This window comes from Dipodomys ordii, unplaced genomic scaffold (assembly GCF_000151885.1).
Source record: "Dipodomys ordii isolate 6190 unplaced genomic scaffold, Dord_2.0 Scaffold34, whole genome shotgun sequence".
Classification (NCBI taxonomy): Eukaryota; Metazoa; Chordata; class Mammalia; order Rodentia; family Heteromyidae; genus Dipodomys; species Dipodomys ordii.
The window spans coordinates 14,492,352-14,509,340 of record NW_012267250.1 but is presented as its reverse complement, the minus strand read 5'-3'; the positions used below and the strand labels follow the sequence as shown (position 1 = coordinate 14,509,340).

The following is a 16,989-nucleotide window of genomic DNA, read 5'->3' as shown; positions in this document are numbered from 1 at the left end:
CTTGAGCCACAGAGCCACTTCCGGCTTTTTTCTTTTTGCTTATGTGGTGCTGAGGAATCGAACCCAGGGCCTCAGGCATGCAAGGCAAGTGCTCTACTACTGAGCCACCTTCCCAGCCCAATACCTACATTTTGTATAGAGTAAACGAGACCAGTTTCTCAATCCAAAATTACCACCTGAAGCCGGGCGCCAGTGGCTCACGCCTGTAATCCTAGCTACTCAGGAGGCTGAGATCTGAGGATTGAGGTTCAAAGCCAGCCTGGACAGGAAAGTCCGTGAGACTCTTATCTCCAATAAACCACTACAAAACCGGAAGTGGCTCTGTGGCTCAAGCGGTAGAGCGCTTGCCTTGAGATGAAGATCTGAGGGATAATACACAAGCCCAGAGTTCAAGCACCATGACTGATTAAAAAAAAAAAATTACCACCTGACTATACTCCTATAAAAGCCATAGATACTCTTCCTTATTACTCAAACATTTTATTTAGCTACTTTTGAAAGGCTACAGATATTTATCATTTCTGGACCAAAAGAAGTGTCTTAAACTCAGAACAAAATAAGGTATTTTTGGTTGTTGTCTTAATCTGTTAATAATCATAAATGGATCAAACCCAGGACTTGGTGCATTAATATTCAATGAACAATTCTCCCCCACCCCTAAATCATCCCCTCAAAAGAAAATAACTTACATCAGTTCAAAGAAAACTCCTCAAGGGCTGGGAAGGTGGCTCAGTGGTAGAGCACTTGCCTCACATGCATGAGGCTCTGAGTTCAATTCCTCAGCACCACTTGAGCAGAAAAAGCTGGAAGTGGCACTGTGGCTCAAGTGGTAGAGTACTCACCTTGAGCTGAAGAGCTCAGGGACAACACCCAGGCCCGGAGTTCAGGCCACACGACCAACAACAACAACAACAAAAAAAGAAAACTCCTCAAAACATTATGAAATTACAAAATTTAAAAGAGTAATTTAAGCCAGGCACAGGTGATGCACAACTGTAATACTAGTTATTCAGAAGGCTCAAATATAAGGATGGCAGTTCAAAGCCAGTCCAGGCAGGTAAGTCCCAGAGACTCTTATCTCCAATAAACTACCAAAAAGCTGGAGGTGGAGTTGTGACTCAAGTGGTAGAGTGCTAGCCTTGAGCACAAAAAACTCAGGGACAATGTCCAGGCACTGAGTTCAAACTCTAGGACCACCAGCACAAAAGAAAAAAGAAAAAAAAGGCACTTAGAAGTAGAAAGACAAGCCAGGTGCCAGGTGGCTCACGCCTGTAATCCTAGCTACTCAGGAGACTTGAGATCTGAGGATTGAGGTTCAAAGCCAGCCAAGGCAGGAAAGTCTGTGAGACTCTTATCTCCAACAAACCACTAGAAAACAGGAAGTGGCGCTGTGGCTCAAGCGGTAGAGTGCTCACCTTGAGCTGAAGAGCGCAAGGAAAGTGCCCAAGCCCAGAGTTCAAGCCCCATGATCAACAAGACGACCCACACTTGTAAGCCTGTCATTTAAGAGACTGAAGGCCAGCTTCGGCTGTGTAGTATAACTCTCAAAAATGAAACATCAAGCCAGGTACCAGTGGCTCATGCCTGTAAGCCTAGCTACTCAGGAGGCTGAGATCTGAGAATCGTGGTTCAAAGCCAGTCCAGACAGGAAAATCCATGAGACTCTCATCTCCAATTTACCACCAGAAAATCAGAAGTGGCTCTGTAGTCAAGTGGTAGAGAGTTTGCCTTGAGTTGAAGAGCTGAGGGTCAGCGCCCAGGCCCAGAGTTCAAGCCCTACCTACAACTGACCAAAAAACAACAACAACAAAAAACCACCACACAGAGACTAGACAGACACCACCCTTACCAGATGCTGAATATTAACACTGTCACTTATGCTTTATATTAAATTTGTATCTTATTGCATTTGCTTGATACATTGTATCTTACAAAAATGGCTCAGCTACTGAGAACATTCAGGTGGTTCCAGCTTTATCAATGATCTCATCAAATAGCAAAGGCTTTCTTCTGATTTTTACTTTTTGTGTGTGTGTGCTGGTAAGGAAGCTTGAATTAAGGCCTTGGGTACCGTCCCTTAGTTTTTTCAAGCACTCTACCACTTTTGCTCCATGTTAGTGCTACTATCTCAACAGAAGAAGATAGGCATACTGGCCAACATGTTTGCCATCCAACCTATAGCAAGAAGCTTGAAAGAGGAGGATCTCATCCAAGTGAGTGAGACCCTATCTCAAAAATAACCAGCCATAACTGGGCGCTGGTGACTCACATCTGCAATCCTAGCTACTCAGAAGGCTGAGATCTGAGGATCACAGCTCAAAGCCAGGTAAGAAGTAACCACTAAGAGGTTGGAAATAGATCTGTGGCTCAAGTGAGAGAGCACCAGCCTTGATCAAAGCCAAGTACCATTGAGAGGTTGAGTTCAAGCCCCAGTACATACACAAAAATAACCAAACAAACCAGCACAAAGAGCTGAAAGTGTGGTTCAGTGGGGGAGTGCCTTCCTGTTTATCAAATATCAGATCCTCAAATAAAATCCCATCACCAACAAAAAAGAAACCACAATCAGGGTCTTGAATATCCTAGGCAAACCCTCTGCCACAGAGTTACACCAAAATACTTAAACTCAATGTTTTTTTTCTTCAAGCCTTCTCCAAGCACCACAAATATCCTATTTCTCTCTCTCTCTCCTCTCTCTCTCACACACATTGGGCATGTACATTGGTACTATAGAACCATACTTCCAGTCCCTCATACTATTTTCTGCATTTTTTCCCAGTGAGCTAATAACTAGGGCATCCATTTATCTCCCGTTCGGTGCAGTCCCCACGTATGAATGCAGAGATCAGTTTAATCTCTGTGTTCACCCAATTACCATTTGCTAATCTCTGATTAGGTATGTAGGATCCAGAAAGCTCTGAACATTCTCCAATAAATACTCCTAGAGCGAAATATGAACTGGACAACTTATGTGATATTTAAAGTTGCCAGTTTACTTAGATCACTTGACTTCCAAATCAAAAGAGGATATAAAAATAGAAATACTGGGGGGGGTTATTGTTTTTTGTTGTTGCTGGTGGGGGTACTTATTTTTGCTTAGGGTTTTTCTTTCTTCTTCTGGGGGCAGGTAAAGGAGAAGCACAGAAGGGAAGGGAGGAAGAGTGAGCAAATGCCATCATGCTATTCAATATACAATATGTGGGAGAATAAGCCATGTACTTGTGGGCAGGGATAGAATGGGAAAATTGGAGAAAGAGAAGGAAGCAGTGACATTTTCCAAAAAGGAAAGGTACTCATTATCTGACTAATAAAATGATAACAGCCGGACACCACTGGCTCACACCTGTAATCCTATGTACTCAGGAGGCTGAGATCTGAGGATCACAGTTCAAAGCCAGCCAGGACAAAAAATCTGTAAGACTTAACTCAGCACCAAAAAAATTGGAAGTAGAGCTATGGTTCAAGTTGTGCAGTGCTAGCTTTGAGCTCAAAAGCTCAGAGACAGGGGCTGGGAATGTGGCTCAGTGGTAGAGTGCTTCATTCTTCAGTACCCCATAAACAGAAAAAGCCAGAAGTGGCACTGTGGTTCAAGTGGTAGAATGCTAGTCTTGAGCAAAAGAGGCTCAGGGATAGTGCTCAGGCACTGAGTTCAAGCCCAGGCAAGAAAGCCTGTGAAACTCTTATCTCCTATGAACCCTCAGAAAACCAGAATTAGCGCTGCGGCTCAAAGTGGTTGAACTCTAGCCTTGAGTGAAAGAGCTGAACTGTTCCGGAGGAAAGTGCCCAGACCCAGAGTTCAAGGCCCTGAGCTACATTTAAAAAGAAGTCAAGAAAAGAAAAAGAAAGGAAGAAAGGAAGGAAGGAAGGAAGGAAGAGAGAGAGAGAGAGAGAGAGAGGGAAAAACAAAGAAAGAGGAAAAGAGACGGTCAAAGTGCTAGAATGCTAACCTTCAGTGAAAAAGCTCATGGATAGCTCCCAGGCCCAGAGTTCAAGCCTTAGGCCAACAAAAGAAAAAAATAAAGAGCGTAGGACGCCCCACACAAAGAAACCCCACCTAATACCACCCACCAACACACATACAGTATGAGGGCCAGGATTTGAAACACAAGGCACATATATGTTCTTTAATGGATTTAAAAGAAGCTGACTTTTTCCTCCTTTGGCGCTAGAAAGAATTTTTCCTCCTGCCCATCCAACCCCACTTGGCTTTCATTCACTCTGATTCTGTTTGGGATCATTCCTAGAAATCACAGCGTAGACATGAGTCTTGAGTCACTGGGAATATAAATACTTCAAGGATAAATGAATGACTACACTTGGGTGAGCTGCAGCGGTGAAGAACTCAGCCCGCACCTGCCTGAGCAGCTGAGGTAAAATGTGACATTACAACTTCTGGAAAGGCAAATCGGAAGTATCCTGTGTGCCTTTGATCCTATGAATAAACACTGCAGGAGGGACACGTGGCTTCAAGTTTTTACCGCTTTGTGGCATAATGAGACAAGGATTGTACTAGCTCATGAAATGAAATTCTGTGTGTGTGTGTGTGGTGTGTGTGTGTGTGGTGTGTGTGTGGTGTGTGTGTGTGTGTGTGTGTGTGTGTGTGTGTGTGTGTGTGGTGTGGTTCTACTACTTTACCACAGCTCCACAAGCCAGCTTTTTGCTGGTGAACAGGAGGCTAGAATCTCTTGGACTTGTCCACTTAAATTCTTTTTTTCTTCTTCTTCTGTGCTGGTATTATGGTTTGAACTTAGAACTTCCTGCTCACCCTTAACTTTTTTGCTTAAGGCTCGTGTGCTACTCACTTGAGCCACAGCTCTACTTCCCGTTTCTGTGCTGATTAATTGGATATAAGAGTCTCTTAAACTTTCTTGCCCAATTTGGCTTTGAACTATAATCCTCAGATTTCAGTCTCCTAAATATATTCCTAAGTAGCCACTGGCCCCGCCAGCTGCCGAAAATCTTAATTTATGTGAACTCTTCTGTATTCTGAAATTTATTTTTTATTGAATGACTTAGGACTGACAGGTACATTTATTTATGAGTGGCAGACTGGCCTAAAGTGATTAATCATCCTGCCACAGACTCCCAAGTGCTGGGATTACGGGCATGTCCTGCCACACCTGCAAAAATGGCATTCCTTATAGCCACTTTACCAACACTTCGAAATTATTCCTACTTGTCCATTCCATTCAGATATCTCGGATTTGTTGTCCTGGACTATGGAGAACTTTAGTGGGCACTGGGCACTGGTGACTCATGCCTGCAGTCTTAGCTACTAAGGAGCCTGGACATTAGGAGGTTTGAGTCCAGCCCTGACAGAAAGGTTTGAGAGATGGAGGTGGTCATGTGTGCCATTATCCCAACTTTGATAAAAGGCTTAAAATAGGCAAATCACTGTCCAGGTGTGCATACAGGCAAGCAGGAAAATTTCATCTCAAAAATAACCAGCACCCAGGCTCTGATTAGTGATGGGGAGGAGGAGGGAGTGGGCAGGAGCAGGAGGTTGGCAGGCTAAGGAAGAGGGTCAGTGAAACATAATCAGCTTAATTTAAAACAACAAAACCTGTTGCAATTGTTTTAAGAAAAGGAAATTATCCCAAGAATGATAGAGAAATAGAGAGTGAGGTTGATTATGATACATTGTATCTCAAAGATACTAAATTCAATTAACCAATGGTTTCCTCCATCTTCTTCGTGAGTGTGTGTGTGTGTGTCTGTGTGTGTGTGTGTGTGTGTGTGCTCACTGGGACTTGAACTCAGGGCTGCATGCTCTCACTAAGTTTTCTTTATTTTTTTTGGGTCCAGTCGTGGGGCCTGAACTCTGGGCCTGGGCGCTGTCCCTCAGCTCTTCAGCTCAAGGCTAACGCTCTACCACTTGAGCCACAGTGCCACTTCTGGCTTTTTTCTTTATGTGGTGCTGAGGAATCGAACCCAGGGCCTCAGGCATGCAAGGCAAGCACTCTACCACTGAGCCACCTTCCCCAGCCCCTCTCACTAGGTTTTTCTTATTCGGCTTGTGCTCTACCACCTCAGCCATAGCTCCACTTCCAGTTATTTGTTAGTTACTTGGAAATAAGAGTCCTTGGGACTTTTCTGCCTTAGCTGGCTTTCCAACCTTGATCTTTGAATCTCAGCTAGGATTACAGGTGTGAGCCACTGGCGCCCAGCCACTTTCATTTTTTTTTTTTCAGTTTAATTGGAGATAAGACTCTCATGACTTTCCTGCCTGAGCTGGCTTTGAACTATGATCCTCAGATCTCAGTCTCCTGAGTAGCTAAGCATGTGAGAACCACCAGCACCTGGCCTATGCCTTGATTTAAAAGCTACATAAGTATGGTCATAGGCAAGTGTCCAGCTAATGCTGAACAGCCCTCTGCCTTCACACTCTCTCCTCCTACATGGGGAAAGAACCAAAGAAAAGGGTTACTGCAAGATCTTGCCTTTTGGATTTTTTCTTTTCTAAGTCAGCTTCTGCAGACAGTTTCCAGGTTTAATATCCACTGACATTTCTTTATATTTGCTCACCCAGTTCTTTCTAATATTGTACTACACTGTGGGTATTTTATAACCAAATAGCTAAAAAAACGCCCTTGGCAGCCAAAGAAGAATAATTACAGAATGCACAAAAGTGACCCTTCCCAATGACACTCACACGCTTTGATTTCCTTTGAAATAATTTTAGATCTGCAGATAAAAATGGAAAAAATGGAATGGAGTTCTAATATAGTCCTCCCCTTTCTACACCTAATACTACTAACATCTTAACCCTGTCTTTGACCCACCATGCTGTGTGGATGCCACTAGCAATGTTGCTTCTGTTTGTGGGTATTTTTCTTCCTTCCTTCCCTCCCTCCATCCTTTTTTTTTTGTTTTTTGGCAAGTCCTAGGGCTTGAACTCAGGGACTGGGAGCTAGTACTCTTCCACCTGAGCCACAGCTCCACTTCTGGCTTTTTATGAGTAATTTATTGGAGATTAGAGTCTCATGGCTTTTTCTGCCTGAGCTGGCTTCCAATTGGGAGATCCTCAGATCTCAGCCTCCTGAGTAGCTAAGATTGCAGGCATAAGCCACCAATGCCTGGCTACCTTTCCCACTTTTCTTTTCTTTTTTTTTTTTTTCGCACAGAGTCTCTTCTGGCTTTTTCTGTTTATGTGGTGCTGAGGAATCCAACCCAGGGTCTCATGCATGCTAGTCAAGTGCTCTACCACTGAGCCACCTTCCCAATCCCCCGAGGATCACAGTTCAAAGCCAGCCCGGGCAGAAAAGTCCGCAAGACTCTATTTTTTTTTTCTTGGTGGTGGTGGTGGGGGGATCCCGTCTTGGGGCCTGCACTCTGGGCCTGGGCGCTGTCCCTCAGCTCTTCAGCTCAAGGCTAGCGCTCTACCACTTGAGCCACAGCGCCACTTCCGGCTTTTTTATTTTTGCTTATGTGGTGCTGAGGAATCGACATGCAAGGCAAGAGCTCTACCACAGCTACCTTCCCAGCCCCTCCTGGAGACTCTTATCTCCAGTAAACCACCAGAAAAACAGAAGTGGCACTGTGGCTCAGTGGTGGAGCCCTCACCTTAACCTGAAGAGCTGAGGGACAGTGCCCAGGCCCAGAGTTCAAGCCCCACGACTAACAAAAAAAGTGTACAGCATCATACTCAGCTCTGCATATGTTTGCTGATCCAGGTCTTTGTTCCACCTGGTACACTGTTCCATGCCCCAGGGGGCTGACTAGGAGGTATTTCATCAGAAGGCTCCCTTTGTCTTGGGCCTCCCATTGGGACTGGGGAATAAAAGCAGTAGGAGAGCCTGACACCCCTTGGTTCATACCTGTAATCCTAGCTACTCAGGAGACTGAGATCTTAGGATCGGAGTTCAAAGCCAGCCCAGGCAGGCAAGTTATGAGGCTGTTATCTCCAATTAACTACCAAAAAGGCACAAGCACAGCTGTGACTAAAGTGCTAAGAGCATCAGCCATGAGCAAAAAGACCAAATACTTTGGCCTGGGGTTCAAGTCCAGGTTCTCTCTCTCTCTCTCCCCACCTCAAGTCAAGGAGACTTGCAGCTCAGTGATATCATAGGCAGCAAGTAGTCTCACCACCAATGAGGCTGGAGCTGGAAGCAGATGCTGAGCTTCCCCGTCCCTCCCACACACACTATTGGACACCGATTGTGACCCCTAGAGTACTTTAGAGGAAATGGTCATGTCAGCTAGAAGACAACTCAGGAAAGGAATTTGAAATTACTGCTTAGAGTTGTAACATTTGAAGTATGTGGGAATGAACAGAGATATAAATGTAGATAATAGGCTGTTTTGGTTTGGGGCATTGCTGGGGATTCAAGCCAGGGATTTAAGCCAGCACATGCTCAGGAGCCCTGTACCAGCAGCCTCAATCCCAGCTCACTAGAGTTTCTTTGAAAGGGAGAGATCAGAGCAGGACTGAATAAGCCTTAAATTCTATACCCAATTTCCTTCACCGGGTTCTTCACATAACTACTTCTTAATAGAGGATGAAGAGGGAAACTCACCTGCAATACTTGCAACATCCACACTGGCAAACAAGGGGCCCAGGATATATGACCACTTAGGCAGCCAAAGCAAGAGGAAGAGCAATGGCTCCCTGGGACAATGCCAAAACACATTAAAAATTATGAAAGGAGACCACATGAAAGCCATGGATTCTCCTCACTGAATCTAGACTCTAGCCCGAACATCTAGCTAGAACATTTAGCCTTCAGCTAAAAGTTGTATTCCCCTCCCCAGTCTCCAAAACTCACTTGATACCTTCTTTGGGGCTATATAATATTCTATACTTCCTATAGCTTTATTTTATATACCTTACCTTAATATCAGAAAGTTGTTTTTTTTTTTTGCCAGTCATGGGGCCTGAACTCAGGGCCTGGGCACTGTTCCTCAGCTCTTCAGCTCAAGGCTAGCACTCTACCACTTGAGCCACAGTGCCACTTCCGGCTTTTTTCTTTTTGCTTATGTGATGCTGAGGAATCGAACCCAGGGCCTTATGCATGCAAGGCAAGCGCTCTACCACTGAGCCACATTCCCAGCCCAATATCAGAAAGTTTTTAACATTACTACTATGCAGCAGAGAAACAAAGTTTTGTTTGACAAAAGGAAAAATAATATCTCACACTATTTTTATTTTGGTGCCAGTACTGAGGCTTTTGTTTGGTTGGTTGGTTGGTTTTTTTTTTTGCCAATCTTGGGTCTTGCACTCAGGGCCTGGGCACTATCCACGAATTTCTTTTGCTCAAGACTAACACTCTACCACTTGAGCCACAGGGCCACTTCTGGAAACTTTGTCTGTGTATGTGGTACTGAGGAATCGAACCCAGGGCTTTGTGCATGCTAGGCGAGCACTCTACTACTAAGCTACATTCCCAGCTTCAGTACTGAGGCCTGAACTCAAGGCCTGAGCACTGACCCTAAGCTTTATTTATTTATTTATTTTTATTTTTTAATTTTTGCTTAAGGGTAGTTCTCTACAACTTGAGCCACAGCTCCACTTTCAGTTGTTTTTATGTTGTTGTTGTTTTGTTTTGTTTTTTGGCACTTAATTGGAGACTGAAGAGTCTCATGGACTTCCCTGCCTGGGCTGATTTTGAACCATGATCCTCAAATATCAGCCTCCTGAGTACCTAGGATTTTAGGTATGAGCCATCCACACTGGGCTCTTTTTCTTTTTCTTTCTTATTTTTTGTTGGTTGTGGGGCTTGAACTCTGGGCCTGGGCACCCACAGCGCCACTTCTGGTTTTCTGGTGGCTAACTGGAAATAAGCGTCCCATGGATTTTTCCTGTCCAGGCTGGCTTTGAACCATGATCTTCAGATCTCACTCTTCTGTGTAGCTAGGATTACAGAGAATTTGTTTTTAACTTTTTAAGTGCTAATACCAGAAACCTTAATTTGACTAGGCACAGTGGTGTATACATGCAATCCATCATTTTGAGACTGAGGGAAGAGTATGGAGAGTTCCAGACCAGCTTGGGCCATATCTCACCAAGTTGTTTTTAAAAAATCAAAACAAGAAAAATGAAAAATTTTACCTTGCTCATGTAATTGTAACCCCTCTGTACAGTATTTTCACAATAAAAAGAAAAGAAAAGTGAAAAATTAATCTAAAGCTTTCCTTCCAGGGCATTTCCTTACTCTGTACTTCTTAATGTTTATTTTAATTAATTTACTTGTTTGTTTGTCAGCCATGGCGCTTGCTCAAAGCTAACACTGTACCACTTTGAGCCATGGTGCCACTTCCAGTTTTCTCATGGTTAACTGGAGATAAGAGTTTTACAGATGGGGCTAGGAAAGTGGCTCAGTGATAGAGTGCTTGCCTTACATGCAGGAGACCCCAGGTTACATTCCTCAACACCACATAAGCAGAAAAAGCCGGAAATGACGCTGTGGGGCAAATGGTAAAGCACTAGCCTTGAGCTGAAGAGCTGAGGGACAGTGCCCAGGCCCAGAGTTCAGGCCCCATGACTGACCAAAAAAAAGTTTCACAGATTCACCTGCCCAGGTTGGCTTTAAACCAAGATCCTCAGACCTTGGCATCCTGAATGGCTAGGATTACAGGCATGAGCCACTGGTGCCTGGCTTAAATTTTTTTTTACTGTTATTAGAAAAGTGAAGTACAGAGGGGTTATAGTTAGATAAGTCAGACAAGAATATGGGGCTGGGAAGGTGGCTCAGTGGTAGAGTGCTTGCCTTGCATGCATGAGGCTCTGGGTTCGATTCCTCAGCACCACATAAGCAGAAAAAGCTAGAAGTGGCACTTTGGCTCAAGTGGTAGAGTGCTAGCCTTGAGCTGAAGAGCTGAGGGACAGTGCTCAGGCCCAGAGTTCAGACCCCATGACCGACAAAAAAAAAACCAAGAATACATTTGTTTTGGACAATGTCACCCCTTCCCTCGCACATTTCCTTACTCTTACACAATTGTTAACTATAGAGAGAAAGTGAGATTCAATTCAGTTCTCTTTACTGGGAAACAGACAACATTGATGTACCAATAGGCATTTACTTGAAAAAAAGAAGAATTAAGTCGAGACCTAGTGCTAAAGCTTCCAAAAGCAATACATGGTATATTTACTTCTGAAACTTACTTCAGGCAACTAGACACACATTAGCAAAATAACATGGAATTAAACAGTACTCCCAAAGCATATTCCATTCCCAAGCAAAAATGGGAAAAGATTTAGTTAGGATGAGCATCAGTGGCTCAAGCCTATAATCCTAGCTATTCAAGAGGCCTCCATCTGGAGGACCGAGCTGGGAAGCCACTTAGGCAGAAAAGTTCACTTGCTGTCCAGTGAACTATTTCCAAAATAATCAGTAAAAAGCCAGGCTGGAGGTGTGGCTCAAATGGTAGAGGTCCAGTCCAACAAGTATAAGGCACTGAGTTTAAACCTCCGTACTTCCAAAAAGTTTAGCCGTTAAGTCTAGTCTTTTATTAGTTTTTGCATGTAGTCTATCACTTTGTTCCCACATACACTCTTAAATTTGTAAGCAAGACCTCAACTATTTCTCACCTGAAAATGGATACTCCCAATATAGAACATATAGAAAAAGATCTAAGTAGAGCTTTAATGATATACTTGTATAGCCGGGGGAGGGGCAGGTCTAATAGGTGAGATATGTATGTATATGTGTATATATATATATATATATTCTTAGTATCAGTATGAATAAAAAAATAGTAATTTCATTTCTCTCTAATAACCTAGACTAGACCCCATAAAATACACCAATCAATTCCATTCATTTCACAGTAGCTGACACACTGTTGACTGTACATACTTGTTGACTGATGAAAAATGGTCACTCAGGAAACACAAATTCCAGGTAGTCAGTCAAATTAGAAAGCAAGGCAAGGTTTGTTCTCAGTGTCAACATTTTCCAGTTACACAACCAGGGCAACAAATGAGGTAAAATTCTACCACATTTATAAGTCACAGTTCAACACGTTCTTCTTTGAGCACTAAAACTTTATTTGCAAAAGCTAGGATTAGGTTAAAAGACTTTTAAATTAAATATGCACAGTGCAATTTTACAGACCAGTTGTTTTATTGCTTAATATTTCTTCTAGAATTAAATAAATAGGTGGCCTTCACATATAATTCCAATATACCACTTGCAATCTCAACCCCCATAAGCACCTATTTGCCAGATTCAGGCTGGCTTTGAACTTTTGGTGATACCATATGCTTTTAAATTAACCCTTCTCAATACTGTACAAAGCTCATAACAGACTGCTAGCTTCTAACCAAATTAGGTTACTGCTAAGAACTCATCAGATAATCTATACAAAATAAGGAGAACATGCATATCCTAAAAGCTCAATGAATGTTAAAAATCAGAGATGACATATTGTGAATTTAGGATTAAACAACTATCATTTGTCTATAAGATCTCAATGACCTATACATTTTACATTGAACTCAAATCTCCAAGGACCTTTTTTCCCCCTTTGGGGGGAAAAAAATCACACATTTAAAAATAGCATTTAATGGAAGGTCTATTAAAATCACAATGTATCCTAGCTGTCAATTTCAAGTAGCACCTCTCTCTTGGAAAGCTTTAAGTACCCACTGGCGCAAGACCAGACACAGATGTTACAAAGGGACCTCTAAGGAAAAATGAATCTTAGTCCCAACACTTTGCATATGAACTTTTCCTTGTGCAAGACTTGTGTGGAGTTGAAAAATCAAAGATGTTAATATGCACATAATGTAGTACATCAGAAAAAGGGGGTGGGGAACCCTTTGGTTGAGTGAAATTTCATTTTATCTACTGACAATCTGGAATAATTCACATCCACTATACTGTAGATTTACCCTCAACTGACAGAAAAATACTATATGAAATGGAAATATATATATATATCATTTAATCAACAACTGATTACCTTTAAAACTTTGGGCTTCTTTTCCCTCTGGGACCTCTTGTTTTCTTTTATAACCTAAAAAAAAAATCAAATTGGAAAATCAGCCTCCATTTAAGAAAAAAATTATTAGCTCCCACCTCTCCCCTCCCCAATTTTTTTTTTGACTATTTCTCTGTAGAAATACTGGTGCCATTTAAAAACATCCACATGTTTGCTAGCAGAACCTAAAGAGCTTATGCAAAAATGTACACTTTAAAAAAGTCACTGGGAGAGGGGGAAAAAAAATAACCCAAAACACTTGCATAAAGATGAAGGAGGGAAATACCCTTGTTTTTTTTTCCCCCTTAAAGTCTGTCTTAATTAGCCTCTGTATTCTTCAGAGCGAAGCCCACGAGGTAGCCATCTTGCTTGGTTCTGCAGAGGAAGCTTCGACAGTGGAACAGTTCTGCAAACTGCTTTTGGTATTATTATCATGGTGTTTAAAGGCAGCCCTGGCCTGCCAGCACTGTAGACGTGCTGGGCATGCCTTTTGCAAAAACAGCCCCACAAAGAGTACAGCCAATAGCAATGCAGAACCTAGCAACTCCAAAGTGATCTTCTCAGCCCTAGCCCTTCCTAGACAAAGGATCTCCTGTGCAGTTCTGCTCCTCACCACAGGACACAGGCAGCCACAAGCTGCGACATGGAGTTCTCTGCAGAGGATCTGGTCGCGCCGAAATCACAGGAGGCTACAGCAAGGGGAAAAAAAAAAAAAAAAAGCATACAAATCCCCCAGGTCACCACCAGCACCACCAGCACCGGATCGATGGCGGAGTGTCCCAGATTAGTAACCTCTTGGTGGCTCTGAGGTCATGTCTGCATGGCGGGGGAGGGGGAGCGATGCTCTGTCTCTCAAGCCAAGGGGGCAACTTGGGCTTGCTGAAACTCTGGAAGGTATTGTGCATTTTTACTTTATAAGGCGAGGCTAAATATTGGCGATATTTAAGGCAGGGAGGTTATGTGAGGACAGAGGAGGCTCAGCTGTTGGGCTGCTGGTCTCATTCCTCCGAACCACACCTCTTTGCGGCAGGCGCTTTGCCCAGAAACACAGCAATCTGATTTCTGTCAATAAATGTCCAATGACAAAGGCGGATTAAGAAGTAACAGTAAGCCATGTAAGGAGGAAAAGGACAGGAGAAGGGGTGGACTTGTTTAAAAGACATTTGCCACCGAGCAGTCAGAGAGAAAGGATTTTCCCTTGCTGTAGACATTTCTGATGACCTTCATTTCCCAGAGAAATCTCTCCCTTAGTCTAAAGCTGACTCTCACTGGTCTCTCGGAGACAAAAGCACATTTTGTTGTTGTTGTTGTTGTTGGGGAGGAGGGTTCCTCCTTGCAAGATCATCTACTGTATGTCACCGCCAAGCATCTCCCCCTGAGCTGCCAAGCCGGTCCCACGTGCAGCCTGTCTGCACTGCAGCCTGGCTGTCAGACAGAGCCACCCACTTCCCTGGAACGGGGACAAAAGGCAGAAAAAGCCACCTTCTCTCCCCACATCTACCTGGATGGCCCCTCGCTCCATGCTTAGTGTGTGGTAGGCAAGGAGAGAGCCCAGCCGGCACCATAGCTGACACCTGCCAGACACTGGGAAAGGCGCACAGGAGAACTCTCCCTCCTGCTAGCCCCCTGGGGTTGCAATAGCCCAGGCTGTGGAGGATAAGAGAGACCAGGGTGAGCTGGCTGGTTTCAAGGTCACTGCCAAAAAGTAGAAGGCGTCCCAGGGCCATCCCCATCACCTTGACAGCTGCACAGATCTTGATTAGACAGAGATCTCCTCCCTCCCCCTCGCCCCCCAGTATGCACTCCCCTCCAGACCGGCAGGGCCAAAGTTTTGAGCAATTACATTTGATAGATTGGCAGCATGGCTTGCCTGACTGCTCCGCCAAAAATGGGTTCCCTACTTGTAGTTGGATCCAGAACAGATTCCCAAGAACTTGGGAAGAGCGAGGGCTGAGGGCCGAAAAGTCTGGGTTTCATCACTCCCACTTCCCAGGCTTTGGTTTTGCCACGAAAGCAAACTTTCCTTGTCAGAGGGGGAAGCCCAACATGACTTCTTTTCCTCCTTTGGCTTTTTTTTTTTTTTTTTTTACTTTTTTCTTAGGGCAGGGGACTGAAGCCAGCACCTCTTGTATGTTCAGTGCTGATCTACAAAGGCATCCTGTACACCTCCAGTCTGATCTTCCACTTATAGACCACGCTGCCATGGAGAAAAAGGAAAAAGAAACCTACTAGGTAAAATGTTCAGCTTAAACACTTGAAGAAAACCAATGGATTCTAACCTAATGCATCCACTAAGCTCACACTCCAGCTGAGAGCTTTCTGGGGAGCGGAGGGGGCGGGGGCACAGTGACAATGCTTAAAACAGTTAGAAATTCGGATTCTAAAAATTTGAAACAGGTATAAAACAACTTTATGTTTCTGTGGGTGGTAAGCGTCCATTTGCATGTCTGTGAGGCTCAGCCTGTGAGCAGGGTAGGACGCACTGAAAAGTCATTCCTTTTTAAGACAGAGTAATATTCCCTTGAATGTATATGCATATACATTTTAATTATTTATCCAGTCTTCTGTTGTTAAGACATTCAGACTGTGTATACCTTTGGGTTTTAGAGACTAATGCTGCTATGAACATCAGTATACAAGAATCCCTTGGCGTCACTGTTTTCAATGACTGAGGATGTATATACTCAGTAGAATTCAATCATAGGATAAGTCAACAGTTCACTTTTTTTCTTTTTCTTTTTGTCGATCGTTGGGCTTGAACTCTAGACCTGGGCACTGTCCCTCAGCTCTTCAGCTCAAGGCTAGCGCTCTACCACTTGAGCCACAGCACCACTTCTGGCTTTTTCTGCTTATGTGGTGCTGAGGAATAGAACCCAGAGCCTCATGTATGCAAGGCAAGCGCTCTACCACTGAGCCATCCTCCCAGCCGTACAGTTTACTTTTTGAAGAACTATCCCTCTTTTCTCTCCAGTAGCTGCACCACTTTACAACAGCTATGTATTCAGAGTGCCTTACATTTCTTGGAATGATTGCCTTTTTGTTATAAATTATATCCCATGCACATTTTGAATATGTGAATGTATGCATATATACTTTTTGTTGTTGTTCTGATATTGGAGCCTGGGCACTGTTTCTTAGGTTTTCACTCAAGGCTAGCATTCACCCACTTGAGCCAGAACTCCACTTCTGGCTTTTTGGTGGTTAATTGGAGATAAGAGTCTCAGGGATTTCCTGCCTGGGCTGGCTTTGAACATCAATCCACATATCTCAGTCTCCTGAGTAGATAGGATTACAGGGGTAAGCCACCAGCACCCAGCCCTACTTTTACTCTTTAACAGAAACCTCACCACAAAATGGTATTTGTCTATGAAATACGATATTAAATAAGCTGCATAGTGTAAATAACTAGAACCCACTAGCGACACCCGAACCCTGTCATTACGAAAGGACAAGAAATAAGTGCAGCACGGCCAACACCCTGGAAACCACAAGTGTAAGTCTACATCACATGGGAACAGAAAAGCAATTCGTTCATTGTGTGTCTTCAGTTCCTCAGAAGGAAAAATGCTTCACAGATGCTAAGAAACACTGGATACTGACTGCTTCTGGAAACCTCACTTTCCTTCCTCTAAAAAGCACAAAAAGTGGCAGGAGGGAAAACAGGTAAGAGAAATGGGCTGACTATACAAATCATTGCAAAGAAGCACCAATCACTAGCAACCACAGGGTAGCCGGCATGCAGTGATCACCTGCTCCTCCAGGGTTATAGCACCCCTGCTTCTCCAGGATAACAATCCTAGCATCCTATCAATGATGAGAGTCTGGAAAAACATGTTACCAGTGTAACCACTTTGCCTTAATCACACAACAGCTGTCAATGCCTTTTCTTTCTTTTTCCTTTTTGCGCTGGTCCTGGAGCTTGAAGACTTGGACATTGTCCATGAGCTGCTTTTTTTTGGGGGGGGGCGGTCCGGTCATGGGGCCTGAACTCTGGGTCTGGGCGCTGTCCCTCAGCTCTTCAGCTCAAGGCTAGTGCTCTACCACTTGAACCACAGCGCCACTTCTGGC

The 16,989-nt window shown here is 43.8% G+C and overlaps 1 protein-coding gene across 1 annotated transcript in view; it reads right to left on the bottom strand.

Annotated features, from left to right (window-relative positions):
• Tet1 (tet methylcytosine dioxygenase 1) overlaps positions 1-16,989 on the bottom strand; it is an 84,521-nt gene that overhangs the window by 50,474 nt on the left and 17,058 nt on the right. Inside the window, exon 2 of the mRNA XM_013017130.1 lies at positions 12,904-12,957. Within this exon, the coding sequence (XP_012872584.1) occupies positions 12,904-12,957 (54 nt within the window). The remainder of the gene's footprint in view (positions 1-12,903; positions 12,958-16,989) is intronic.